The sequence below is a fragment of the Rhyacophila brunnea genome, unplaced genomic scaffold (genome assembly GCF_057557595.1).
Source record: "Rhyacophila brunnea isolate RB1 unplaced genomic scaffold, BYU_Rbru_1.0 scaffold_7, whole genome shotgun sequence".
NCBI classification, from domain to species: domain Eukaryota; kingdom Metazoa; phylum Arthropoda; class Insecta; order Trichoptera; family Rhyacophilidae; genus Rhyacophila; species Rhyacophila brunnea.
The window spans coordinates 37108212-37135870 of NW_028233339.1; the positions used below are offsets into that span (position 1 = coordinate 37108212).

Below are 27659 nucleotides of genomic sequence, written 5' to 3' on the forward strand. Positions count from 1 at the left end.
GAGCAATTTCTTAATTTTTTTTTATTTTCAGTCCACATTCAACTGATATACATCAATGTTTACATACTACAAAAATATATTTGTAAAAAATAAAAAATTAATGCCATTTTGTCCATAGGGCGAATACTGCCACAATTCTGTAGGAGTCTTAATGATCAAACAATCCAGGGTTCAAGTAGCAATATTGGCCAAACCCACGACACTCAATAACAGGTGTTTGCACATATTTTCCAAAGTTCAAGGCCTTCATTCGGTTGCTGATCATTTTGAATAAAGCTTCAATGTGGGTGTTGTGTGCGTGCTGTTGGACGATATCGCAAAATGTGTGTATATACCATGAACCAAGATATATATCCCGAAATGACTTATGATCTGAAAGAAATTGTCAATGTTTTTATAATATATTTTGTACCAGGTGGTTCTGTTATAATATTACATTATAATAGCGAATTCATAGACAATGTTATTAGATACATATTATCATTTAATCAGTTCTCATTTAGAAACAATACTATACACTCTATGACGATCGGTCATATATATGCCGAAAAACCCGTTTCTTATGTTGGCGTCCTGTGTCACATGGTGTCACAGAGTGTAAATACGATGTCATAGCTCTCATACAATATGTATACGTATAATATGTCGGAATGGCATAGATTTGATCATAGAAATGTTAGAAAACAGTAGTTCTTCAGCAATTCACAAAAAAGTAAAAAATACCTAAAGGTGGACTTGGCTGATTTTGAAATATAGCGACACATATGTACCCGATCGTCATATAGTCTATTTGAACCCTAAACAAGACTAATCATTATATTATCTACCTCAGCATGAAAGCGATGACATCTAAATTATATTTTGTAATACAGTCCCTTTACAGCACATACAAACTCATCTCGACTGCAACACGTCGTTATTGATGTGATTTTGTCGGGATTCAAACTTAATATACTAGCCGGTTTACATGTGCATGGATTTACTTCTGGCAGTACATATTGTCGCGACAATAATAAATAAAATGCAAAGGAAAAATGCAAGTTGCAAGACTGCTTGCATGGATCACAAAAATTTAAAGGTTTCTGAATTTTCACACGATAGTTGCAATTTGCACGACATATCGTCTCTGTTCTGGCAGAACACACTAACTGGAGAATACTAGTTTTGAGTAATTTGACTTTGAAGTTGTTAAAATGTTTGAAATGGTGTATCATGTGAGTTTATTAAGTAATCGTAAAAAGGATGACTTTAAAATAAAGACTGTTTATTTATTAAGAAGGTTTCCAGACGGCAAAGTTTGAAATAAGGAACATTTTGGTATAACTAACTCAATATATCATTTTATAATAATTATAGTGACGATATTATGTGCATTAGAACGAAAGTGGCATACCTTTCGAAAAAAATACAAACTACACCGTGCAGAGCATTTTGACGTTTACTGATTTTCACAACATATCTGAATCAGTCATGTGAAATGCGTTTGCTTATGCTTGAAGAATGAGATGTCGAGATAGTCAGCACTTTGTGTGTTAACAGTTATTGTTGCGATAGTTTAATTTACACGCTATTGTTGCCAGTAAATCCGTGCATGTGTACAGTCGCTATATTGACTCTCACAGTGTAAATGCAGCATTTTTGGTTGACGATATTTCTCTGTCACATATAAAAAATTCGGAAGGACATGGCATGAATGTTACTTGTGTGCAGTTCAAAAAGGTGCTGTTTACCATGGGTGGTTGAGCTGCTTAAATCCACATCCTCGGATGGCAGCTTGTGCCTTTTTCAATATGTGCAGCGGCATATTATTGTAAAGACGCAGCACACTTGATGTAAGCCTTCCAAGACTGTCCTCCTGTACTTTCGCAATGCGGTTATTTTGTTTGTATAACTCTCTCCTGTTATGATTATCTGATGTGACATGAGCCATTTCCATGAGCAAAAGTCTCTCTTTATCTCAGAAGACAGTTGTCAGGCAATCAGGCAAATCAGGCAACTTCTTAGTGGGTTCACAAGGGGACCCACATACCATTTTGTTACTTTGAATATCAGAAACGCACTAAGTCAAGACTATGAATGAATCACCTCAAGACACGTCCCAACATGTGCTGACTTGTTTCAATTTGGTCACGATTTACTTTTATACTGAGGTAGAGTGTTAATGAACGCCTTTAATATGAATTATTTAATAAAACCTTAAGAAATTATTTTGCCGCCGTTTATCAAAATACCTTTCATATGTATTCCTTCTTTTTGTCTTTTATCGAAGGTTGGCCTGGGAAGGTCGTATCGAATCACCAATGCTTTGGACATTTAACCACTTAAAAAAGTTGTGAGGCCAACGGAATCTTCTTCTGATCACGCTTCTATTCCCCTCTACCTTTCCCTGCATTATGAGCCGGGGTAAATTATTCATCTCATTGCAAAAAATATTGCAGAAATGTGAAGTCTTTTTGTGCTTGATTCGCGGTAACATTCCACCAATTATCGTAATCTCATATTGAATGATCTAATAAATAATTTTATAAACATCATAAACATGCAATAAGGAATCTATTGTACGATTATAAACAATTTAAAAACATACTTGGTAATGTTGAGTATGCAATAAGCATGTCGGAATACAAAGGTATTTTTGTATTAGTAGACTTGCCATCAGATTGTGTGCGGAAAGCATTTATACTGTCAGCTTCAGTACCCAAATCATACTCGGACCCGCTGTAACATAAAAATTAACCATGTATCATTGAACCTTTGGGGTTGTCCATATATGATGTCATGTCTTAGTGGGGCGGAGTGGGTATGATGTAATGTTAGGAATGGGAGAGGTTGTAGAAAATGTGAGATTACAAAACCAACAAAATTTTAATAAAATAAAAATATTCTGAAAAGACAGTGAAATCAAACAACGTCTTTATACATGTGAAAAATTAATAAATTGTTATTTTTCATTAGGCAAGTCGTTTTATCTTGATGAAGTTTGGAATACGTAGAACTTTGGTTATCTGGATCTCGATTATCCGGACCTTCAATTATTTGGATTTCTCTTTCTCTATCAGTTTCATATGATTACAAGAAAAGGTACAACTAGTAAAAAAAAAAGGTGAATTTTTCTAAAATTGTGATGAAAATTGAAAAATTGTGATGTGAAAAGTTTATTCTGTAAGTAAAATAGACGCTTTGCTCTTTTTTTGATTATCGAATTTTATTATTATTTGGACTACTACTTCATCTCCAATTAGTTTGGATAATCAAGGTCCTACTGTAACACAAAAATTAGACTTAATTTGCATGAGTTATAGGTGGGCCGATAGCTCAATGAAAGATACGAGATTCGAGTCCCACTTGGTCAACCATTTTTTCTATGATTTTTTCAAATAGTTGTTTTATGTTAGAAATACAAATTTAAAAAATAAGAATGTAGCACTCTTCAATCTAATGCGTATGTATTCAGTATGGAATAAAAAAAATAATAAATTGTAAGTTCATTTTAATTGCTATGTCCTAAATATGTTGCAAAATTATATTTTTTAAATTAAGGGCGGACATGCTCAGCGTAGGTCAAAATGGAGCTTTTATTATATTTTCAAAGCATGATCCTGGACATTCCTTAAACGTTGTAGATAATCTTTTTATATAATTTTGAAGCCTTATTATCCTTTATATTTATTTTAAACTTTTGATGACCGCATAAAGTATTTTTATTACATAAAATAGTATTCTTTTAAACCTCTCGCTCTAATGTTTTAGAATATAGTCATATTTCAGTACATGAATGTGCAGTGGTGTTAAGATTTTTTACATTTATTAATTTTTAAACGCATTTATAAAACCATTAGTATAATTTATGTCGAGATAATTTTAGTAAAATATTTACGATAAAAAATTATATTGATAATCTCTGTGATCCCAAATTTGACAAGAATTAGGAATAATAACCAACAGGCCGCACCACTTTGGGAAACCATGCGATAATGCTTTTATTTCAAAAATGTATACAATGAAGAGTAAAATACGAACCGGCATAGTTGCAATATAAAAATTTTGGGTTTAGTCAGTAGATTTGGACAATTCTCGCTATTGAACAAACTGATTACTTTGTTTATGGACAGCCTAAGGCCGTCGGATCCTTCAATGAAAATATCACCTTTATCGTCAGTTCCACCATGGCTTCCGATTACAACAAACAAACAGTCAATTTGTTTTAAAACATGAGATTTTGCCAATTTCTCGAGCTCGTTCTGCATAGTCTAAAAGAAATCATTTAATTTGTGTTAGTATGCAACTCTATTTTTATACAGTCATTAATATGTACACAACAATATACATACATAATATTTGAAGAATACTGATAAATTATTAATGCAAACATAATCAGCAATGGAAATAATATAAAAAAAAGTTTTGCCCTACTGCGCTACGTATGATTGATAAAAATAGAGGGTAGGTATTTGATGATTGAAGTTTACAAACTACAGATAATTTTGAATTATAATAATAATGTTTATAGAAGAGACTACCATAGCACCCAAATTTTGACAGACAATGTCAAGGAATCCAATCTGTTTGAACAGTTCAATCAAATTATCTTGATCACATGAGGCTCCTCTACGGAATTTTTTTTCGATTGGGAATTCAATATTGTTGATCATAAAAAATACTCCTCTTTGTTTAGATCTCATGGAGTAGCATAATATTTCCGGATCAGGGCTTTCTCCAAAAGTCCTCCCTTTTATAACCACAATAGGTTTAGGTTGGGGAAAATTACCACCTGCCACAGTTTGCGGCTCACACAGTGGCTGGCTTATTGGAGTTATTGAATTTTCCACTGAAAAATAAAACACACATTCTAGTTATCTTTTATAGGCCTAATACACAGAAGATCAACATTATCTAAAACTAATAAGAAGATGGGCCTCTACAGAGTGGAGGTTTTTACTAACAGATTTTGTTTTTAAGAGAAATGGATTTCAGCCACTCACTCAACCTTTTAAGTCTGTGGAGGCCCATATGATCTTATTAGGATCGGACATGGTCGAAAAAAATAAGAAGATGAGAAAAATTAACTGACAAACATGGCAGCATTGCTATCCCTGACTCTTTGTCATATTGTGGTATTAATGCTAATAACTCATGACAACACAGTTAAAGCCAAATGCCGCTTATTCAACGCTTGCTTTCTGACGGTGCTGCTTTACGGTAACGAATCATGGTACGAAGGCTCAGACAAACTGTATATTAAGAACAGAGAATGGATACTGTGTGAGCCAGTGGCAAAGGGTGACTTTTGGAAAGAGGTAGGCTGTGGAGATCAGAGAAAAAGAACATACTTGTCAGGTATACTTACGGGAGATAAGAAGATAATACTTACAATATTACTACTGATGAATTGGTGCACACTAAAATGACAACGACACACTGAATCCACTGCCAGTTGAAAACGAATATTTATGATATAAATTGTTGTGATAATATCCAATATAAGATTTTTTTTGCTGTGTGCAAATCTAAATGAACCCTTGACCTTCCAGCTTTGATAATATATGATTTTTTAACAAACGTCAAACTCGAGAATTATATTCTTAAAATTTGGTCTGTCATACTTATGAAAATCAATCGGAAAACTAGACATTTAATAAATACTTATATATTTAAAGCACTGACGAATGACTTAGGGTACAAAATAAGATAATCTTTCCCCATTCAGAACACAATAAATCACTGAATTTTGTTTAACAAAATAAAACTTTACCACTGTGTTTGGAACAACAATCTGACTGAATTATAATGATATAAATTATGTTTGTCTATGACTGAATTAATCTAAATAATAATCGCGAGATACAATTATTTGTTATTTTTAAAAACAATCAATGATTATATCTGATTGAACACAATAAATATTATTTTTTTAAATCATCTTATTTATTTATTATTTGCTTAAAGCGGCAGGCATAGACAATAAAATTTGCATAAACAGTTATAAGCTGTGTCTCGAGCGCTTACCAAACGAGACAAAATTTGTAGACTTGCCTGAAGAGATGAGTCATCATAAGTATAGAAAACAATATTCGATTATGATGTCAATAATCGTCATTCAAAGAACAAAAACAGATGTCGCTACTCGCGCGTAATTTTTTGTTTGATTCTCTTTGAGTCAAGATTGATTAAATGCTTGCTAATAATTCATTCCATTTTGGTTGGCGTTTGCGTAGATCGGGGGTAGTCAACCTTTTTATACCTACCGCCCACTTTTATATCTCTGTTGGTTGTAAAATTTTCTAACCGTCCACCGGTTCTAGAGTAATGGTGATTTACAAAGTAGGGAAGTAACTTTACTTTGGATCTTAGTAGCCTACCTACACCCTTCGCCAATGACGTATAGGGTTATTCAATTCGTGGTACGAATTTCAGTCCTGTCATTTATTACCTGTCCAATATGTCATGCGTATTTTTATGACATATTGTCAGTTGAAAGCCTACCATTGGCACAATGGATCGTTTCTCTACCGCACAATGCATACAAATCATATAATTAAACTATGAAAATCGCAAATTTTTGATGGTTGTATTGCGAAAATTAAGGTCAAAAATTTGTATTCGCAAGCTGATTAAAAAATTTGAAGAGACTGGTAGTATTTTGGATTACCTGACACCAGTATATGTTCGTGCAGCCTGTTCACACGAAAACATTCCTGCTATAAACGAAAGTGTGACTGAAGAGCCAGAAATTGGGCAGTGTCGCAGATTCGCCGATTGGGTCTTGGAAGAGCAGACGACCGATGACGATTTTCCTTGAAAATCATCTTCACTGATGAGGCACATTTTCAACACAATCTGTACGTTAATAAGCAAAACTGCCATATTTGGGGTGAGGAAAACCCACAAGTGATTCAAGAAAGGCTGTTACATACTGCAAAAATGTTTTTTTGCAACTATTTTTTTAGTTATAAATTAGTATAACATAATTATTAATTCTAATTCATCACTTATGAAAAAACCAGTGATTTTTGTCTGCATCTTTTATATTTGGGGCACATGCACCTATTAAACTGAATTTTGACGATTTTCTAATATCGGGTATGAATTTCCTAAGAGCTATTATATCAGTATAATATGTATTCAAATCCCCGTAGGTCGATGTACTCTAATAAAGAATCAACAGAAGTCAGTGCCACTAAAACGATTGATAATTTTTTCTTCTTCACTTGCATTCTCATTCTTAACGTCTTCCTCTTCTGGTTTACTGATAGACTATTGAAACTACATTCATTTCATGTACGGATAATATTATGCATACTGGATAATCAAAAGTTCTCTATTACAATTCAACATTTCATGTACGGATAATATTATGCATACTGGATAATCAAAAGCTCTATATTACGACGGCTTACCCTGGATAAACGTCAGATTTCTTTAGTCAATACTTGAAAGCATCTAAGCGACACTTTTGGAGCATAGACAATCATGGAAAAACCGCTATTATAAGCGTAGACAATAAGTACAAATATAAAAATCATTTACAATTCAAACATTTGAAATTAATAAAATTTGCCGTTTTCAAAAATCAGTATAGCATAATAGAGTTCGCCAATGCATTTCATAAAATTTAAATAGGTAATTATAAAGTAACCTTTGACACAACGGCATTCGTGCTTAATGCTGTCCACACACTAAAGCAAATTATTTGCAGCGAATATTCGCCAATCAAGCTTGTATTGGCTTACGGGAAAGAGCACGCGACACACAGATTTCGGAAGGGAATTAAGTTATTATCTTACAAAGTTCAATATGGAGCACTGCGATTGTTTGACATTTCGGTATCGAGCATTCAAATATATCAATAATTTTATATTATCATTGATACAATAATTTGTCCCCAACACTGCCATCCATTCGCATTTACCTCGTCAAAATATCCCGAAAAAAGCACCCGCATCAGTATGGAAGGTCCGGTCAAAAGAGTCTCAAAAAATAGCCAAATATATGACAAATTGATGGCTGTCATTGTATCTTTAGATCTCCTGCGTAAATAAATGTTTCGTTTGTTCATTAAGAACAGGTAAGTAGGGAGCATTACAGCGGCGTTGGCTTTTTTTGAGACTCTTTTGACCGGACCTTCCGTACCGATGGAGGGTGCTTTTTTCGGGATATTTTGACGGGGTACTTGGTGAATATTCGCGTTGGTTTGTGCGAGCCTTGCCTTCGTATAAAATCGCTCTAAATAGTTATGCGAAAATAAGGAACATTTTTCAAAATAACGTTATAGATAACAATATTTTTTATATCAAATTTAGCCGTGTTAACTAAACGACATTGTTATTATTTCAGATAATTCCGACTCAAATTTTATCAATAAAATAAGAAATACGAGTGAAAATGGCTTGGATGGCTCTTATTTAATCTTTGATTAGTGATTGTTCTTATAAGATTACAATATATATCCATAGTCAGTATCCCGTATGCGTATTCATTTAATTAAATGTATAATAAATAAAACAGACTCCAGTTTATGAGCCCCACAAAAACATTTCGCTTCCACAAACAAATGGCCCGGTCATACATCCTCGATAAAACGGCTCACACTCAACTGATTGAAATTAAACGTTACTGATTTTTATTAAAATGCCACTTTTCCTACTTAAAATTTACGTTTCGGCATAATATACATATCATAAATATTCATGAAGCGTGTTATCTTTCATATTAAACTAACCTCGTAATTTTTTTTTAATCTTAATTTTCTCGGTTATGCGTTCAACCCAGGGGTAGACTACAACTTAATATATTATAACTACTATCTTATTACTTGTATTGAAGACCGACGAAAAAACTTTGGAATATGTAAATAAGTGTCTTATGAAACGTATCTGCATTGCAACCGCGTTTATCGTCGGCTTTCGTAGACGACATTAATTATTATTGTTTCAAAATTAGCCATTTACAAGGTTGAGGTAGCTAGCTTCATTTAAAAAAAAAAAGCCAAAATATAACCAACGCTCGAAAGAAATAGGAACTTGCATATTTTATTACATAAGTATTGTCGCCAACGTAATACTTGTATTGTTAATTATTAAGTTTATTAAAATATTTCACTGTTCTCTGTGACTACTTATTGTCTACGCTTATAATAGCGGTTTTGCCATGGTTGTCTATTCCCAAAAAGTGGCGTTTAGATACTTTCAAGTATTGAATAAAAAAATCTGACGTTTCTCCGCGGTAAGCTTTCGGTAAATTGAGCCCAAAAGTTTACTATATTTAGTGGACCTGGAGGGAGATGGAAGAGTGCAGGAAGATTGAAAACCTCGTTGGATTATAAGTGTACTGAAACATCTGCAAAAATAAAGAAAGAGCATCATTTATTACACTGACCTTTTGGTTGACGACTCATGATACGATTTATTGTTTTCTCATCTTTAATACTTATGAATTTATTGTCACTTAAGTGATGGTCAGTTTTGAGTAAACGGACGAGATCCCAGTGGGCAGTCTCACGAAGAGCATTAACCAAGTTCTCGAATGCTTCAGGTCCTCGCCTCTGTACATTCAAATAAAGTTTTATTTTTCGCTCTCGGGAATCCGTTCGAAGATCCTAAAAAAAATTATTTATTAAATATACTATTTTACCTTTCAAGAAACTGCAGCAATAACATTTTTCGAACTTAGTATGTATCTGGTAAAGATAAAATGAGTGAATAGATTGTCACTACTTAAAGTAGGTTTATGAGCTAAAGCTATAGGTTGCTTGACAAATTCCACTTTCATTAATCAACAATAAGTGATTAGATGCGTTGATGGCTTCTGATTTATTTGTACAAAAATTTTGCTTGAACCAGAGATGTTGAGGAAAACCCACATTCATAGACTCCGATTTCTATAAGCTGGTGTGATGGAGTTGGGGTCCGACGTAATGCAGTGTTAAGATGCTGAAGCGGGGGGACTTTAGTTCCTCTAGTTCATAAAAGAACCACGATGACGTGTACGCCAGCTTATAGAAATCGGTATCCAGTTCAGTGACGAAGGGTGGAGGTAGGCTGTGGAGATCCGACATAAATATTGCACACTAAACTTTATCAGTCATATTTGTTTTCATTGAACTAAGAGTAAAAATTACATATGGTGTTGGTCATTTTGTTTAAATTTATGGTTAAGTCTTCTTCTTCTTTTGCCATATCCGCCCCTTAACTGGAGCATATGGACACTACGCGGCGCCTCCAAGAATCCCTGTCGCTCGCCAGTCTTCTTGCTTCGTTCCAGGTCAAACCAGCATCCCGTAGCTCCGCCGTATACACTCTGTAGATTGTATTTAGCGGCCTTCCAGGACGCCGGAATCCGGTCGGCTTGAAGAACAGGCAAGCCAGGTTGAAGTTCTCTTCTGGCATCTGCAGCACGTGGCCGAGCCAGGTCCAACCTCGCCTCTTCACTTTCAGCGTGATGAGAGGCTGCTTGGTGCGTTCTCTTATCTCCTCGTTGCTCCTAAAGTCATACCACCGCACACCCAGTATTGGTCGCAAACATCAGTTTTCGAAGCTCAGTATACGGTTGCTCTGAGCCTTCGTAAGGTGCCATGATTCGCTACCGTAAAGCAGCACCGTCAGAATGCAAGCGTCAAATAGGCGGCATTTGGTTTTGACCGAGTACAATCGTGAGTCCCAGACATTCCGCATTGAGTTGAATGTTGCTCCAGCCATTCCCATTCGGATAGCGAGCTCTTTCTGCAAAATGCCATCTCCCGTGATGTGTACCCCCAGGTACTTGAAGCTGTCGACGCTCTCGATGTTTTGTCCGTCGCTAATCAGAGGGAAATCTGGATCAGGACAGGTGCTATTATACAAGACATTGATTTTCTTCGCGTTGATTTTCAAACCAACGCGAGAGGAGTTGTTATGCAACCTGTCGATTGTCTCTTGAATGCCCTCGATTGAGTTGTCGAATAGGACAGCGTCATCGGCGTATTCTAGGTCGCATAGCTTCACCGTGGGGGTAACAGGTATGCCTCGGTCGGGTGGTATTGACTTCCGTAGTATGAAGTCAAAGAGAATGATGAAGAGAAACGGTGCAAGGACACAACCCTGTCTGACTCCGGTTGTGACCCCGAACCATTCCGTGACAGTGTCTCCAATTCTGACACAGCATTCGCTATTTTCGTGCAGGCTTTTGATTATGGCAATGATCTTGGGAGGGATCCCGTATGCTCCCAGTATCGTCCAGAGGGAGGGGCGGTGCGGACTGTCGAAAGCCTTCTCATAATCCACAAAGCAGCAGGCCGTCGGACTGTTCAGCTTATGGCTCTGCTGGAGAAGACATCAAATGTTGTGGATTTGGTCTGCACACGCTCGACCAGGTAGAAACCCGGCTTGGTTTTTCCTGAGGACGTGCATTATTGGGTCCCTTATTCTCATCAAGAGAATGCTTGCCAAAATCTTTCCCGGAACACTGAGTAGCGTAATGCCTCGGTAATTGTCGCAGCTTGGAGGGTCACCTTTTTTGTGAAGTGTGATGATTTCACCGTTCACCCAGTCCCTTGGACAGCGCTCTTCTTCCCACACCTTTGTCATCAAATGAAACATAGGGTGCAGGATTGCGCTCAGGCTGTACTTGAGAAATTCAGGATGAATCCCGTCTCCCCCCGGTGCCTTTCCGTTCTTGAGCCTTTTCACAGCCGATTTTATCTCGGTGTGCGTGGGTGGGCAATCGGAAATGTCGGTCGCTCAGGGAATGTCCAAAAGTAAAGCTTCCGCAGATATGTCAAAGGGATCCAAAGGGGGTGGGCGGTTCAGTACTCCGCAGAAATGATTCTTCCAAATCTTCATGACACATTCTGCGTCAGACTCTATTGCTCCACTGGGACCACGAATGGCTCCGGAAGTCGGTGGTCGCCTGCCGCAGACTTCACGGGTGATTCGGAAGAGTTTCCTGGTGTCATTTCTGCTTGCTGCCTCCTCTGCCGCTTCAATTTGCCGGTTCATAAAATTGCGCTTGTCCAACCACACGGATCGTTTGACTACCCTGTCTTGGGTTTGGTAGTCAGTCCGGCGGTCCTCGGTTCGGTCGGGGTCTGTCTCCTCGTCTCTCAGGGCTTTCAGCCTGGCTCGTTTTCCAATTTCAGTCTACGTTTCGTCAGACATCAACTTTGGCTGCTCACTCCTTCTGGTACCACGGATGGTACGGGCCGACGACACAATCGCACTCTTTATGAGGCTCAATGAGATCGGATTCAGATGTGTGCCGCTCGTAGATACGATCTAAACTATCTCGTACAGCAGTTTCGAAGTCGATCCGAATTCTGCGGCGTCGGAGCTTCTCAATGTCAATTTGTTCGCGCTTTGGAGGCCTCGCCTGGCGACTGAGTTTTACTCGGATGTTTCCAATGAGTAACTCATGATCGCTATGGATATCGGCGCCTCTGTAAGTACGCACGTCGAAAAGTTCCTTTCGGTGCTTCAAGCTGTACAAGAAGTGGTCAATCTGCGTCCTAGTGCGTCCATCAGGAGACGTCCACGTATATTTGTGAATATCTTTGTGGGGAAAAACAGTGCCTCCGATGGCGAGCTCGTTCAGATCGGCAAACTCTACGAGCCTCTCACCATTATCGTTGGGGTCACCGAGGCCGTGTCGTCCCATCACCGTAGGGCCAAGCACCGGGTCTGCTCCTACTCTCGCATTATAATCCCCCAATAGAATCACGCGGTCTCTTCGGGGGATGGCGGAGACTGCCGCGTGGAGAGAATCGTAGAAGGCATCCTTTATCTGCGCGTCGGCATCCTCAGTGGGGGCGTAGCACTGAAAGACGGTCATGGAGCTATCTGGCGTCTTGAAGGAGGCACGTATCAGTCTGTCCGAGATTGGTTCCCATTTCACGAGGCAACGGGCCGCTCTCTTTGATATCAATACTGCCACTCCAAGAAGGCCAATTCTTGAATGAAGCAGTAAAAAACACCGCTTTAATGAAGCACGTAAAATTTTTAGTTTTACAGGAGATATTGTGTGTATAAAGCTTCGAACGACTTGCATTCGTGCGAGTGAGAAAGCATTCAGCATGCTTATACCTTATATCCATGCGTTAGAGCAGGGGAGGGCAAACTTTTTGGATGGAGGGCCAAATTCAAGAATTCAAAATGAGCGGCGGGCCGCAAGTAAAAACCATTTTTAGATATATACTATTATAAAATAAACATTACAAAAAAATTATGAGAAGAATGAAACTGTTGTACATTTTTTAACATATTTTTAAGTTCAGATGTTAATTTTGTAGTTGATATTCTCAAAACTGCTTGTAAATGGGCATCGGAGATATTTGATCGTAAAGAATTTTTATTGAGGTTCATGATCGAAAATGTTTGTTCACATATATAGGTTGATCCAAAAATAACGAACATTTTTCTTGCATAATCTTTGAGTTGGTCGAATTTGTTTGAATTAAGGGCATTGTAAAATTTGGAGATTTCATCACGACGATGCAATTCTCTAAAATCAGTGTCACACTGTAGATGAATAATCTCAAGTTGTAGCTCTGTCGGTACACTATCAATATCTATTGAAAATGGATCGCGTACTATTGCAAAACTTTTCTCAATTTTTCGGAAGTCACCAAATCTTTGTGAAAAATCGTCATTCAGGGCTTTAATAATTTTACCATATTCTTCAAATTTATATTCTGGTATATTCAGCAACTTGAAAGTTGGAAAGTGGTTCACGTTGTTATTCGATATTTGTCGAAGGAATAACTTGAGTTTTAATTGAAATCCATTCAAACTTTTTAGCATATTATTATCATGGGCATATATTTTTTTCCTTCCAACGCGGAGTTAAAAGTATTTAAATGTGTCACGATGTTCAACGTAGAAAATAGTGGTTACATAGTGTGAGACGAGACGCAAGAAAGACGTACTGAGATAATACATTCACGAAACAACAAATTCTTCAAATTTTACTCTATTGTCAATGTTTTTTTAAAAATTATAAATTTAATAGTTATTCGTAATCAGAAGTACAATTAATGATGGTGGGCCGCAAAAAAGTACCCGGCGGGCCGCAGTTTGCCCCCCTCTGCGTTAGAGTAAGATAGAAAGTAAACATGCCAAAACGTACCGTTTGTGAATTGTTGAAGTACGTAGCCAATTAATCAGTTACGTCTCCAATATAACAATATTACAACACGGAATTTCCGTTGTATTTTGCAAACAAACATGTGTGTTTCTGTATTACAAAATCACAATAAATATTTAAGTGAGAATTTAAACACAAACTAATACTTTCAGCGGTAATAGTTGTGTAAAAGATAGAAAAAATAGAATAACAGCCTGCTCACTACGTACAAATTTTTGACGTTTAATAATATGTCAAAGTCAAATGGAGAGTTACTAGCGCCTCTATCGGCAAAGCGTGTATAGTTAAATTGCATACTGTAGTCGACACCACCGGTCGACATTTTATATACTTCGTTGTAGCAGGTTTGCGCTTAGGTTGTGCAACCGGTAATACTGCTTCATTCAAGAATTGGCCTTCTGGCGATGATATTGCTCCTGACCTGAGTAGACAACAGAGTAACCCTCAATCAACTTTCTCCCGGCTCCTTTCCAGCGCACTTCGCTCAGCCCTAGGATGTCCACACCGTAGGTGTGCATGATGCGTGTAGCGTGCAGGTCCTTTCCGGGGGTACGCAGGGTGCGAACATTATATGTCCCAATGCGCATACTCGAGTTGTTAGAGAGGATTACTCTACCTGTTTCATTGTCCATTTCCATGCAAGGTCCACTGTCAAAACTAAACCATAATAGATAAAAAATACTCTTCAATCGAAAGGTTGCATGGCAACCCGTCTCGCGTCGGTTTGAAAATCAACACGAAGAAAACCAACGTTTTATGCAACAGCACCTGTCCTGATCCAGATTTCCCACTGATTAGCGAGCGGCAAAACATCGAGAGCGTCGACAGCTTTAAAAACCTGGGGGTACACATCACGGGAGATGGCATTTTGCAGAAAGAGCTCGCTATCCGAATGGGAATGGCTGGAGCAACATTGAACTCGATGCGGAGTGTCTGGGACTCACGATAGTACTCAGTCAAAACCAAATGCCGCCTATTCGACGCTTGCATTCTGATAGTGCTGCTTTACGGTAGCGAATCATGGCACCTTACGAAGGCTCAGAGCAATCGTATACTGAGCTTAAGTATACTGAGTCTAAGTGATCGCACCAAGCAGCCTTTCATCACACTGAGAGTAAAGAGGCAACGTTGGACCTGGCTCGGCCACGTGCTGCAGATGCCAGAAGAGAATTTCAACCTGGCTTGCCTGTTCTTCAAGCCAACCGGATTCCGGCGTCCTGGAAGGCCGCTAAATACTATCTATAGAGTGTATACGTCGGAGTTACGGGATGCTGGTTTGACCTGGAACCAATGACATTAATATGGACGAAGCATCTGAAAAAAAAAATGACACTCACTTTTTTGTCAGGACTGCCGAATGGCATAATCTCTTCTAACGCCATTACAATAAAGGTGATATTGCTATAAATTCTCGATGCTTCTTGTCGGGTCTGCCGAATGGTTCGGTTCGAACAAGTTCGCTCAAACGAACATTGATACTAGAAACACTGTTCTAACGCCATTACAATAAAGGTGATATTGCTATAAATTCCAGATGCGTGATATTGCATAATGGATATTGCGTGACGTCTACCTATGCACGTGCGAATGTTACGTTTGAATTTACTTGCTAGCTACTGTACTGAGTGCGACGTCCATTAATAATGTCATTGCCTGGAACAATGCAAGAAGACTGGCGAGCAACAGGGATTCTTGGAGGCGCCTCATGGTGTCCATATGCTCCAACTAAGGGGCGGATATGACCGAAAAAGAAGAAATGTATGACTTGTAGCCTAAACCCCGACGATGGCCAAGCGGTTACACGTTGGCTTATAATGTCGTTGGTCCCACATTTGAATCCCGGTTTTGGCAAATTCACATGTTGGTTTCCAATGTGTGTTTGGACCTAATATGTTGAGCAAGTGGTTAACATCCATGTCTTGTAAAAACAAAGATATATTAATATAACCTCCACTGCATGATCTTAGGATTGAACATAGTAAAAAAAAATGTATGAAAGTATAGCAAAGAAAGGACCCCTGTGGGTCTATTCTATACTTATCGAACACTAAAGTGATAAATAGTATCAAACTTAGGGTAGGTTTGTATTAAAATATTAGCACTTATTGTTACAACAATTACACAAAGTTGGTTTTTATTGTTGCAATAAGTGCGATATTTTAACAGCAGCAAGATAGGTAGGTGCCCACTGGTATACTAATTTTCATAATATAAAATGTGAAGATATGAGTGTTTGTGGTTGAGAAGAATGGCACTTGAATCTTACTTCACTACAACGACCGCAGTAAAGTAATTGTTAGACTGACTCAATAAGTCACCACAAAAACTACAAGCTACCCAAAGTGGCTTTAAGGGGACGCTCTACAGAAATGCCCCTGAGAATTGAAAATATGATATTTTTATATGTGGTCCGAAATAGCTGGTCTACTAGTAATATTAAAAAGTCGCCGCCAATACATGCGTCAAAAGTAATGGTCAATAAATTAAATTTAAAACAAACAAACTCGCTTCAGCTTCAACAGAGTATGGGGTGACCAAAAAATAATATCTTTTAATATACTTCAATGTTACTAAATTCAATATGTTAATCAGCTGTTTGGTGGATAGTATTGCATATGGTGGATATTGTGACGTTTTTAAACTTAGAGTTTAGTTTAGTAGTTTAGAAACTTTTTTTTTTTCGACCATGTCCGAACCTGATAGGATCATATGGGCCTCCACAAAGTGGAGGTTTGTATTGACAGATTTTGGGTCTGGCAAGTACACATATTGTTTTTCAATTTGTGTGTGTCAGGGTATGGACCTAATAGGTTGAGCAAGTGGCTGACATCCATTTCTCGTAAAAAACAAAATCTGTCAAATCTGTTTAGAAACTTAGAAATAGATTAATAACTTTTTAACCTGAAATTGTACGAGAACTAAACATACGAAGAATTTTGAAAAATATTATCTACCTACATTTTTATTTCATGTGCTATCCAAAAAACATTATTAATGAATAGTATTTATTTTGAATGTGTAAGACCTATTACATAATTATTAAAAAAATAGGTAAGTACATATTGTTTAATTCTAATGCATATTTAAAAAAAAAACGTGGAATATAGTTTATTATAAAAAGAAAGTGACTTTTTATTACTTACCCGATTGGTCAAAATTTAGTCTGACACTTTTACAAACAAGTAACGCAACTTTACTTTTAGTTGGTAGGTACAATAATTATTGTATTTTGTTGGTAAGTAAAGCCAATGCAAGAAATAATTTATACTTATAAAAAATGATTATTGACGTGGTCACCCACAGATTTTTCTTTTTTATTCAAAGCTAGCGGATCGCAGAGAACAAGACAAAAAAAACTGCCGACTTTATCGAATTACCCAGGGCTGTCGAAGACGTCTTACTTGTTTTTATGACAAATTGTTTTTAATTGTGTGCAATTTGGCGGAAAAATATAATATAATATACAGTTGCTCACCATTCGGTTATCCAATGGGCTGGGTTTTGTTTACTCTTCTGCCGACATCCTACAGTTTTATCTGATATTATAAAAGTCACACAGTACAACAGTGTTTAAATCTAATATGTAATTGCACCGGTTTAATTAAAAACTATAACGAAATTAACATTTTAATGATTTACAGATTTGCCTATGTTATATCAACTTAATAGCAATTTTAATGAGACAAGATACATATTACGATATATCCAAAATACACATCATCAGATAATATGTGAGATATTTTGATAAGCAAAAAAATAAGAACAATACAAAAATAACATAACATAATCAGCTTCTTCTTCTTCGACCATGTCCGATCCTGATAGGATCATATGGGCCTCCACAGATTGACAGATTTTGTTTTTTTTACGAGAAATGGATGTCAGCCACTTGCTCAACCTATTAGGTCCATACCCTGACACACACAAATTGAAAAACAATATGTGTACTTGCCAGACCCAGGATTCGAACCTGGGACCCACGGCTTTATAGTCCAACGCTTATGCCGCGCGGCTTTTCATAATTATTTTAGATGAATGTTGTAAGCCGTTTGACGCTTGGAAGGATGTAATTATTCCATCTGTACAGTAAGCTATTTTTAACTTTAAATTTGTAACTCTTTAAAACGTACCATTTATTAGATTGATATTATTTTGACAGCCCTGTATTGTCGGCCGGCAGAGAATTGTAATTAATAATTATTGCGTTTCTTAAAATAAATCCCCGATGGTTAGAGGTTTTTGAGGTTAGACTGAATTAAAATGACGTCCTTTCAATGCTGAGATTACTCTCTGAATGAACTATGAATGACCTTGTGCTGTTCGGCCCACTCTTAAGCGTCAATTACATTGAGCTTCTTTACGAGCTGTTTATTGGCGAATTTACAATCTGCCTGTAAAGTCGCCCAGTGTAATCATCGAACACGCTAATAAGCAGGTTGTAAACACTCTACCGAGAAAAGTTGAAAGCCGGTCAGCTTTACACGCTACACGCCGACGTGTGGGCCTACTGCGTCTGCGCAGTAGAGCGCAGTAGCAACCTCCCGGTAAAAAAACGAACTACGTTCTGTCAAAATAGTCGCTGGCTTGTGGCTTCTCAGCGAATGGAAAGTTTTGTGTGTAATCATCAAATCGCAGTAGCTGAATCGCCCGCTTTTAAATTCGCCTACACACAGCTCATAAAGAAGCTCAATGTAATTGACGCTTTAGGTCTCACAAGGAAAACTTTGATTTCCAGGAAGGCACCCTTCATCACAAGTTAACTTTTCTAATATCACTGTTGAAATTGGGTAAAATTGAAATTGTGCAGTGGTAGTAAACCGATGTCATTATCTGGTGATAGTAATTACTTATAACTAACATTGTTAAATTGTCCAAAAAATCTCATCAATCGGATAAATAAAATTATTGTAGTAAATGAGATGAAAATAAAGAATACTATTGAGACTACATAGGCCTAGATTATGTAACATTGTAACACATCACAATCACAATAGTTATACACCATGAGCCTGGCACTGACGATCTAAATGATCATAGGTATATGTTTGAAAAACAAACCAGAACCTAACACAACCTACTTATTTTGGGCAACAGTCAGTTCAGTCAGTTCAGTCAGTTCAGTCAGTTCAGTTTTAGTTGGAGTTTTAGTTTATTTAAATGATAACCATACCGTGTATGGCTCGGCCAGCTTCGATGAGAATACACCATTTTCGATAAGGAGAGGAAGTAAATAAAGCAAATTCGTCTGCTCAACGAGTGCGGAAAAGTTTTTTTCAATAAGTCTTCGATGCTCCTGCTCCATTTTATTGAATAAATCACGTTTATTCAAATTAAATTAATTTGAAAGAACTGGTCTGCAAACTTTCGTCGAAGATATTCACTATCTGTGGTAGGTAGGTATCACGAACTCAGTCGAATAAAACTTAGAACAACTTCTAATAGTTGTATAACACTAATTAAACACTATAAAACAATTCACGGCACAAACACAGTACACGATTTTAGTTGGAAAAATAGACAACAAACATTATCACTAACTGCTAACGTGCTAACCTGACCACGTTTATGATCACAATTTTATTTATAGTAGAGACGAATGGGATAATAGAAAATAGTTATCATTTTGTCAGACCATAGATAATATTTACGAAATTTGTGTTATCTATGGTTTTGTGACAGTGACAGCCAGTGCTGCCAACTGTCATTAACAAAATATGCTAGGGTGACCAGATGGAAAAAAACTAGATCCACCAACTCTGTGCTAAAAATATTCTCAAAATTAGCAATTTTTAATAAATGATAATTATTGTCAACATCGTTTCAACAAGAACCCATATTGAAGAAGAATAATTATTATTGTTTCATTAGTCACAACTAATGAATGAGGCATACAACCAGGTCCATTTACCTGGATCACCCAATGTTTTTTTTCGTTTGTGCACCTATAATAACCGAAAAATTCCAATTTCAAATTGGGTGTTCCAGCTAAACGTTGGGTCACCCAATGTTGAAATTTCAACTTTTTTTGAGTGCATTCGTTTGTGCATCGTTAGTGCACGTTTGTGCACGCGTTTTTCTTGTTTGTGCACGCACATTAAGGCGGTTATTCGCATTTCAATTTGGGTGACCCAGCTAAATGCTGAATACTTGTGTCACTAAACTTGGATTTTTTTCAACATTTAAATTGTAAACACTAGTTCATTGGTAGTGAACGTTAGTGCACGATTCTTTTTTGCCTTTTCATCTGTATTCAGCGCGCTATTTAATTTTTAACTTTGTATGCAAAACCTGATTGCGTAGGTTTAAAAATATTTTTTTAGTGAAATCTCTTGACGCATAGTGAATGCGCAATTCTGCATACTTTTTTTTAATTTTTTTTTCATATAGTGCGTGAGATATTTGATATGAAATATTTGTTGAACGTTAAGTCGAACCACCCAACAAACTTTTTAAACTTTTTATTAGGTCATCAATTTGTCTATTATTGGCTTACGTTTGTGCACGTGCTTTTTTTGATTTCGAGATTATATCTTGAGATATATCATTTTATTAAATTTACCTTAAAATTGTTTTGTTAAGTGCATACGATTACATATATTTTTTTAAACTTTTAACATGATTTTCAATTTTTTATCTTTTACATTAAGCTATAACTTTGATTTTGAATGGCCGTCAAGTTTTAACATTAAACATTTTTTTTTCCACATTTTTTAAATGCACACCTTTAAGTAATTTAATTACATGATTTTTCATATATTTTGTATTGTTTTTCCATGTAAATTACGCGAAAATATCCCATTCTTCCATTTTCACTAAGTACCCCGTCAAAATATCCCGAACAAAAACAACCGCACCCGTTTGGTAGATCCAGTCAACAGAGTCTCGCAAAATAGCCAAAACGGTGTATGCTCTCTAAATATTTCGGTTTATAATAGATTACTTAAAAATTAATATTTTGTATACACAAAATTGTAAAAATTAAAAAAAATCATTATTAAACTTAAAATTTGTCTTTTTATTTATGATTTTGAATGGATCAATGTTAATTTCATAATCAAAAGCGCAGTAAATAATAATTATACTTACCTACTGTTTTTAACTTATGATCCGTAATAAAAAATAAATAAGTTATAATACAATAATTAGGTTGGTATGCATATTTTTGAAAAATGCAATGTATTTTTATGCAACGATATTTTCTTCAAAAGATAATATTGGAATGACATTTCGTCAACTAAATGCGCGGAACTAGTAACTCCGTATTGACCAACTTCACAGAAGAAAGAAAAAACTGTTTTAAAATAAAACGGACTGGTTTAGGAAATTTGAAAAACACTTTTAGTATTTTAATGTTATAAATGAGTAAATCTTGTCATTTTTACAAAATATTTATTAACATAGAATATAGAGGAGTTACATGGTTTGCTATTGTTTTTTTTTTGAGATTTGAGCTGGGAGTTACAATGTTTGAATTAAAATAAACAGCACCAAGTTTTACAGTATCTATTGCTTGTATACATTATGTTGGGAAATTCAATAAAATTGCATAAATAGGGGTAAAAAGCATCACATAAATGACCGAAATAATATTTAATTCATTTTAATTTTCGAGTTAGCTTTCAAATGATAGATTATTATAAAATTAGTGATAATCAGCCACCATACTTGTTTTCAAGATCTGAAGGTATTCTTACTTATTTTATTTTATTTCATGCTTTTCTTGATATAGTTGAGGGGAGGCTGCAAAGAATTTTGGTTGCATAATAGTACTTTAATTTATTCGTACAAGGAGCTCTAACTTGCTATTCTTCACTAAAACGCAGTTTGAAATTAATATTTCCATTTATTAGATCCATTATATTGCAGTGCTCGAATATAAGTCATTAGTTTTCCTCCTGGTCATACAGTACCTATGGATTTGTAAAATCTAATACCAATATTTTTTTTATTAAAATGATGGCATAAATATGTGACATGGTATGGTTTAGGTTTTTCCTGGCTTCTTTAAGCGCAGTTATATAATCAGCATGAACACGTTTTTTTTATTTCTCAACCTCATTTCAATTACATAGCGAATCGTTCAACCTCAATTTGAGTGTGGTCCTTCTCCTTTTTTTAATGTTCATTGGTGATATTACGTGGAAGAAATAAAAGCCCGAATAACCGCTGCAAATAAATCGTACTTCTCATTGCTGCCCATATTCAAATCCAGAAATGTCCACAGAAAAACTAAGACGCGGCTCTATAAAACCGTCATACGCACAGTCGTTGCATACGGGTGCGAGTCATGGACGCTAAATGTGAAAGCAGCTGAAATGGTGGATTGCTTTGAGAGAAAGATCCTTAGGCGGATATACGGACCCATGAATGATGGTGGGGAGTGGAGAATTAGGTACAACACGGAACTATACCGCTTATACCAAGATTCAAAACTCTCCAACTTCATAAAACTCCAGAGGCTAAACTGGGCAGGCCATGTCCAGCGCATGCCTGAGTCACGGATACCGAAGAAGATCCTCGAAGGAAACCCAGGAGGGAAAAGGCCAGTGGGAAAGCCACGCACACGATGGGGTGATAATGTTACAAAAGATGCCAACCAGATACTAAAAATCAGGAACTGGAAAAGACGTGCGGAGGACCGTTCCGGCTGGAGGACAGCGGTGGAGGAGGCCAGGGCTCGACTTGAGCTGTAGTGCCATCGAAGAAGAAGATATTACGTGGCATTGCAATATTAATTTAATAAAGCATTGGTGAGTACTAAATTTTTTCCTGGTTTTTTTCCCCTGCCCCATCACTATACATAATACTGGTTTTATAGTCGTCGTCGTAGAAAGCGGCAGAAGAGGAAGAGTAAATTATTGACATATTACACTGGAAAGCTAATTTGCAGTAAGCCCACTTTCGACTTCAATCAAAACATTGCAAAGACCATCAATCGTTTTTGGTTGCAGAGAGTAAAATTATGAATGGCAAGTTTTGTTTTAAAATATGCGCTGGACACATTAGATTTTGGATATATCAAAACGCATTGTAGGTCTATTGTAAACACATATTTTTCAGTAATTTTGTCAGATTCCTTTTCACTTCTGGCGTAGGTATTTTTTCTTTTCTTGCTGAACAAGGTATTTTAGTCATCTAAATTATTTGATTGACTGAAATAGTTTTCAATTCAGGTATTAATTCAGGACTTAAACTTCCATACTATGTTTAAAATGTTTATTTGTCCCTTAAAATGGTCGAAATCAGTGTTTCTAAACCTTTTTACAGCTGCGGATTACTGAAATTATTAGAAACGTGTTACGCACCGCTAACGTATAGGGAAAACATATTATATATAATACATTATAATAACGTATGATAGCAGTTAATTTCGTCACGTAAAACCATTAATATATTTTAAGGACAAAAACACAATGCTCAAATACTTACAGTTGCACAGGTTTTTATTAAAATTTTAGCATAAGCATTTGGACGCCAAAAAATCGCCTACTGGTCTAAATTATACATTGGCATCATTAAATATACAACCAAACCAGGCCTCGAAATAGACCGGAACGCGCCGGAGCGCCATTCCTGTTCGTGAAATTCCAAAAGATACCGTTCCGGCTCGTGGATTCTTTGAAAATTGCGTTCCGTTTCATGTTATTGAGATAATATTGCATGTAGGTATATAGTTTTTATAGTTGTAAGAACCGATTCGTGAGAATATGTTATGTTATTTATTAACGATTAGTCCTACAAGGTCTATAATAATATAATATAGGCTGTTCGGATTTCAGATGTGCTCCAAATTTGTAATTATTTACTCTTACAAGCAGGGCTGAATTTACAAAAAGGGCTACAGGTCCGGGACCCAAAATTATTAGGTCTACAGAACCCGAAAATAATGTGAAATCACAAAAGAACCTTGCAGCGAAGGAATACAAAAATATACGAGCTTCTAGAATTTTGAAGATAAGAGCCCAATTCTAAGAAAATTTATGAAAAATAAGTGATTTTGCAAAAAATGAGTAGGTACCTTTTAAAAAAAAAACTATATTTTAATGTTGTATTGCTGAGGGGGGGGGTAATGTGTATTAGCTGAGGGCTCCTACAAGCATAAATGAAACCCTGATTACTAGGCATATCGCCCTTATAATATCCGAAAAATATTTAACCCACTTTCATATTTTAGAATGATTATTCAGCTCTCCGGTTCGTAAGATTTTCTATTTCGAGCACTGATCCAAACTAACTGCTTTCTGCTTTCTTGAGCCATGATTAATTGAAATTGATGTAAAGTAGAAACAATGATCGAGTTTGACACATTAAGACAACACGGATGGTATACGAACAGACCGATAGACAATAATTAAATTTACTAAGTTCGTATCATTGAACCTGAACTGAACGAATCAAATGGCACGTTGGATTTATTTGATTTGGAACCGTTTGGTAGAATGTCCACGGAAACGCTTTTCTGACAACTAATTAGTGTTGCCAGTACTTAAAATTAATTAATAATATATTAGTCTCTAAAACAGAAACATATTTGAAACGTCAACTTGTTATGAAATTCTAACCTCCTATCGTGGTCTACAATAATACAAATTTAACAAACTGTCATATTCATTCATTTTAAATATACAAAATATAAAGAATGCTTCATAAATAGGTAGCCATTTAGTTAATTTATAAGATTTATAGGTATGACGAGTTTTTAAAAATCACTTTTGATTAGAGCTTTTTATAATTGACCACTTGTTCATGTCGACAGTATGATATTGTGACTTAGACGACAATCGAACATATTAAATTCGTTAGGTAATATAAAGATCATTCCGGGTTGATTTAACACAGTTTGTAGTTTAGAATCTCCGTTACAAAATATAAATAAAATGAAAATAAATTCTTTGTCCGACATAATAATTATAGTAATGATATTAAATCGAACTTGCATAGAAAATAGTGCTGGATTTTGAGATAATAAGACCAAAAGCGGCGTCTTGTTCGCGTATGGTTACTTATGAATAATAGGTATTGATTATTAATCTATAATAGGTATATATAATTCAAGTGAACTCCTATGGTGTAAATATCTAACATATTAATATGAACACCTCACGATATGTAAATGCCGAATAATGCTTATCAACACTTTGACAGATTTCCATTAGTCTATGGATCGTCCGAATTGGTTTGACGTTTCATGTCAAACCATTTCTGATGGTCTGAGAACGGTTTGATTTTCAATGATACACTGAACCAAACGTCAAATCTCAAACCATTTCCGGCCAAGTACAATTTGTATGTATATTGTCTATGGTTTAATTTGATTTGTTTCGTTCATGTTGAAAGAAACGAACCTATTATAACACTGCATACTTAACTCATTTTAGACCAAAAGTGGAGTTACAAGTTCCGCGAAATTAGGTTGACGAAAAATAAATGCTTATTATATGGCTCCAAATGGTATAATCATGAAGATTTCAGTAAAATTAAATAACGTAGGTAGGTACATATGTATTCATAAAAAAGGTTTATTGAAATTTAAAAAAAAACATAAAATAGTATGAAAAAACCATTAAAAAAATAAGTAATTGAAAAAACCAGGTTTCAGTATTTCTCTGTATCCATCATTTCAGAATCGTCCTTGTTTATCTTATGAATGCCGAATTTATCTGAAATACCATCTGGGATATTATCTGGCACCACATAATGCAAGACACAAAAACAAATCATTATCTTCCAATACTGGAGCAATATTTTTTGTGTTAAATATAATAATTGCTATAAGTACTATATAATTATTAAAATATCATTAATATCGATAATTCCTATTATGTATCATCTGCAAAGAATAATATTTTCCGAATTAGGTACTCGTACCTATTTTAATAACAACTGTTGCGTTTCACTATTGCAAAAAGAAGTTTTTAATTTTTTTCTTAAATTTTCGTTTAGGTTTTTTAACCGGAATACATAGTTTTTCAACTGCGCCACAGTGGATCAAATAAACAGATGTGTATGGTTCAATGTCATCTTGCCGAGATAATAATATTATGTATGATTGTCGGTTCGTGATTAGACCATGGTTGTATATCATTTAGTGTTCTTTACTGTTTCTGTAACTGTTTATTATTGTGTATTTGCACAGTAGAAGCTGTTACCTTGTGGCAGTGAAATTTAATGCTGCTCTGGTCTTTTCATTTTCTGATGTTTTAAAATAACTCCACAATATTGAAACAAGTTATAAATTTTGGCGGTGTTATAAATCACAGGGAATAATTTTGGTTCAAGTTGTTCTGTGTGAAAATGGAGACCAAGCTATACGTCATATCAACAGACGACATAATAAAATAATTACTGACACCTTATTTTATCAACTAAAAGTTGAAACGGCCAACTACTATACTATGGCCAATTTTCATATATAAAAGTCACCCTATATATGTATTAATTAAATACTTATAAAAGAAATATGTACATATTATACATATTCGGCGTAAAAACCTCAAAAATGATAATCATGCACGACCATTGTCACTCGATTACTAATGGTAGGTAGGTACCTACCTATCATACATTTTGTTAACTTCAATGTGACCTGTGTATGGGCATTGGTTAATAATAATCGCTGGCAAGCTATATTATTTCGTCTAGGTATCTTATAGGTTAGAAATGCTTGGATTACTAGGTACCGTCATTGCTAGGTACAATGAAAAAATGGCGTTGCAAAAACCTTTATAACAATTCGTAGTCATGGGACATCTCTCAACAGCAGCCTCAAAATGATTGATTCCTTGCTATAATTAGAAGAGGCGATCTTCCTGTTTTTTTTTATCTTCACAGTGTTATTAAACTCATTATTTCGTTCTTCCAGTCAGCTTTGGCTGGGTACCTAACTTACCGACAACACCGAGTTGAGTCCTCTTTTCAGCGATTAGGAATGCAGTATATGTATGGCTAGAATAGTTACCTACCCATATTATAATATAAGTACTCATATTTAATTTGATTTATTACGGCGTATTGAAAACCTGTGTTATTAAAAATCTATTCACCTTATAGAGATAGGTACCTACGACAATTTTAAATACTATTAAAAGCTATATTTCTCCTGAAATGTCATAGTTCTGTTTATCGCTGCTCTGTTTTGTCACCGTTTTTTTTCTTAAGTTCTGTTTATTCGTGGAACCATTTAATAGTGGTCTCTTCGGCATGAATGTTTGAGTTTATCATAAAATATAAAACTTACTTAGGTAAAAGAAAGCAGATAACGTCAAATTTTTGTTTCGCACCGATCAGTTGGTAATATTTTTGAAGTCACGCTTGAGTGCGAAAAAGGCATAAAATGTGCTAATCAACCATTTAATCAACTCTTCTTTACTCCTACCTACCTATGTGTTTTGTATGAAACGCAAATGTCGCAATCTAGAATTACATCCAAAGAATCATTTTTCTCGTATTCTTGAAAATGAAGTGAATATTATTGTTCACACTAGATAGGTACCTAACTACTCATATTCCTCATGTCCCAATTTAGTAAAAAATGTAGGTCGGTACCT

At 35.7% G+C, this 27659-nt stretch overlaps 1 protein-coding gene across 3 annotated transcripts; it reads right to left on the minus strand.

Annotated features, from left to right (window-relative positions):
• LOC147064802 (caspase Dronc-like) lies at positions 1-19700 on the minus strand. 3 transcript variants are annotated; one of them, XM_085958072.1, is made up of 6 exons: positions 19283-19700; positions 9376-9595; positions 4521-4828; positions 4148-4250; positions 2588-2718; positions 1-372 (listed from the first exon to the last, which is right to left on the minus strand). In XM_085958072.1, exons 1-5 carry the CDS (start codon positions 19412-19414, stop codon positions 2678-2680), a joined length of 804 nt encoding a protein of 267 aa, XP_085814198.1. In that variant the 5' UTR covers positions 19415-19700; the 3' UTR covers positions 1-372; positions 2588-2677. The 3 variants fall into 3 exon arrangements, with proteins under 3 accessions (XP_085814198.1, XP_085814196.1, XP_085814197.1); XM_085958070.1 differs by having other exon boundaries at positions 3-372; positions 4021-4250; XM_085958071.1 differs by lacking the exons at positions 9376-9595; positions 19283-19700 and adding an exon at positions 10118-10269 and having other exon boundaries at positions 3-372; positions 4021-4250.
• Between the last annotated feature and the right edge of the window lie 7959 nt (positions 19701-27659).

What these genes read in the sequence shown, in the direction of transcription:
- LOC147064802 (XM_085958070.1), bottom strand. Translation starts at nt 19,414, where the DNA reads ATGGAGCAGGAGCATCGAAGACTTATTGAAAAAAACTTTTCCGCACTC. An exon ending in AGCTGGCCGAGCCATACACG is followed by an intron (nt 9,596 to 19,282) that starts GTATGGTTATCA and finishes AATTTTTTTTAG; the next exon opens with GATCTTCGAACGGATTCCCG. An exon ending in GTCAAAATTTGGGTGCTATG is followed by an intron (nt 4,251 to 4,520) that starts GTAGTCTCTTCT and finishes GATTTCTTTTAG; the next exon opens with ACTATGCAGAACGAGCTCGA.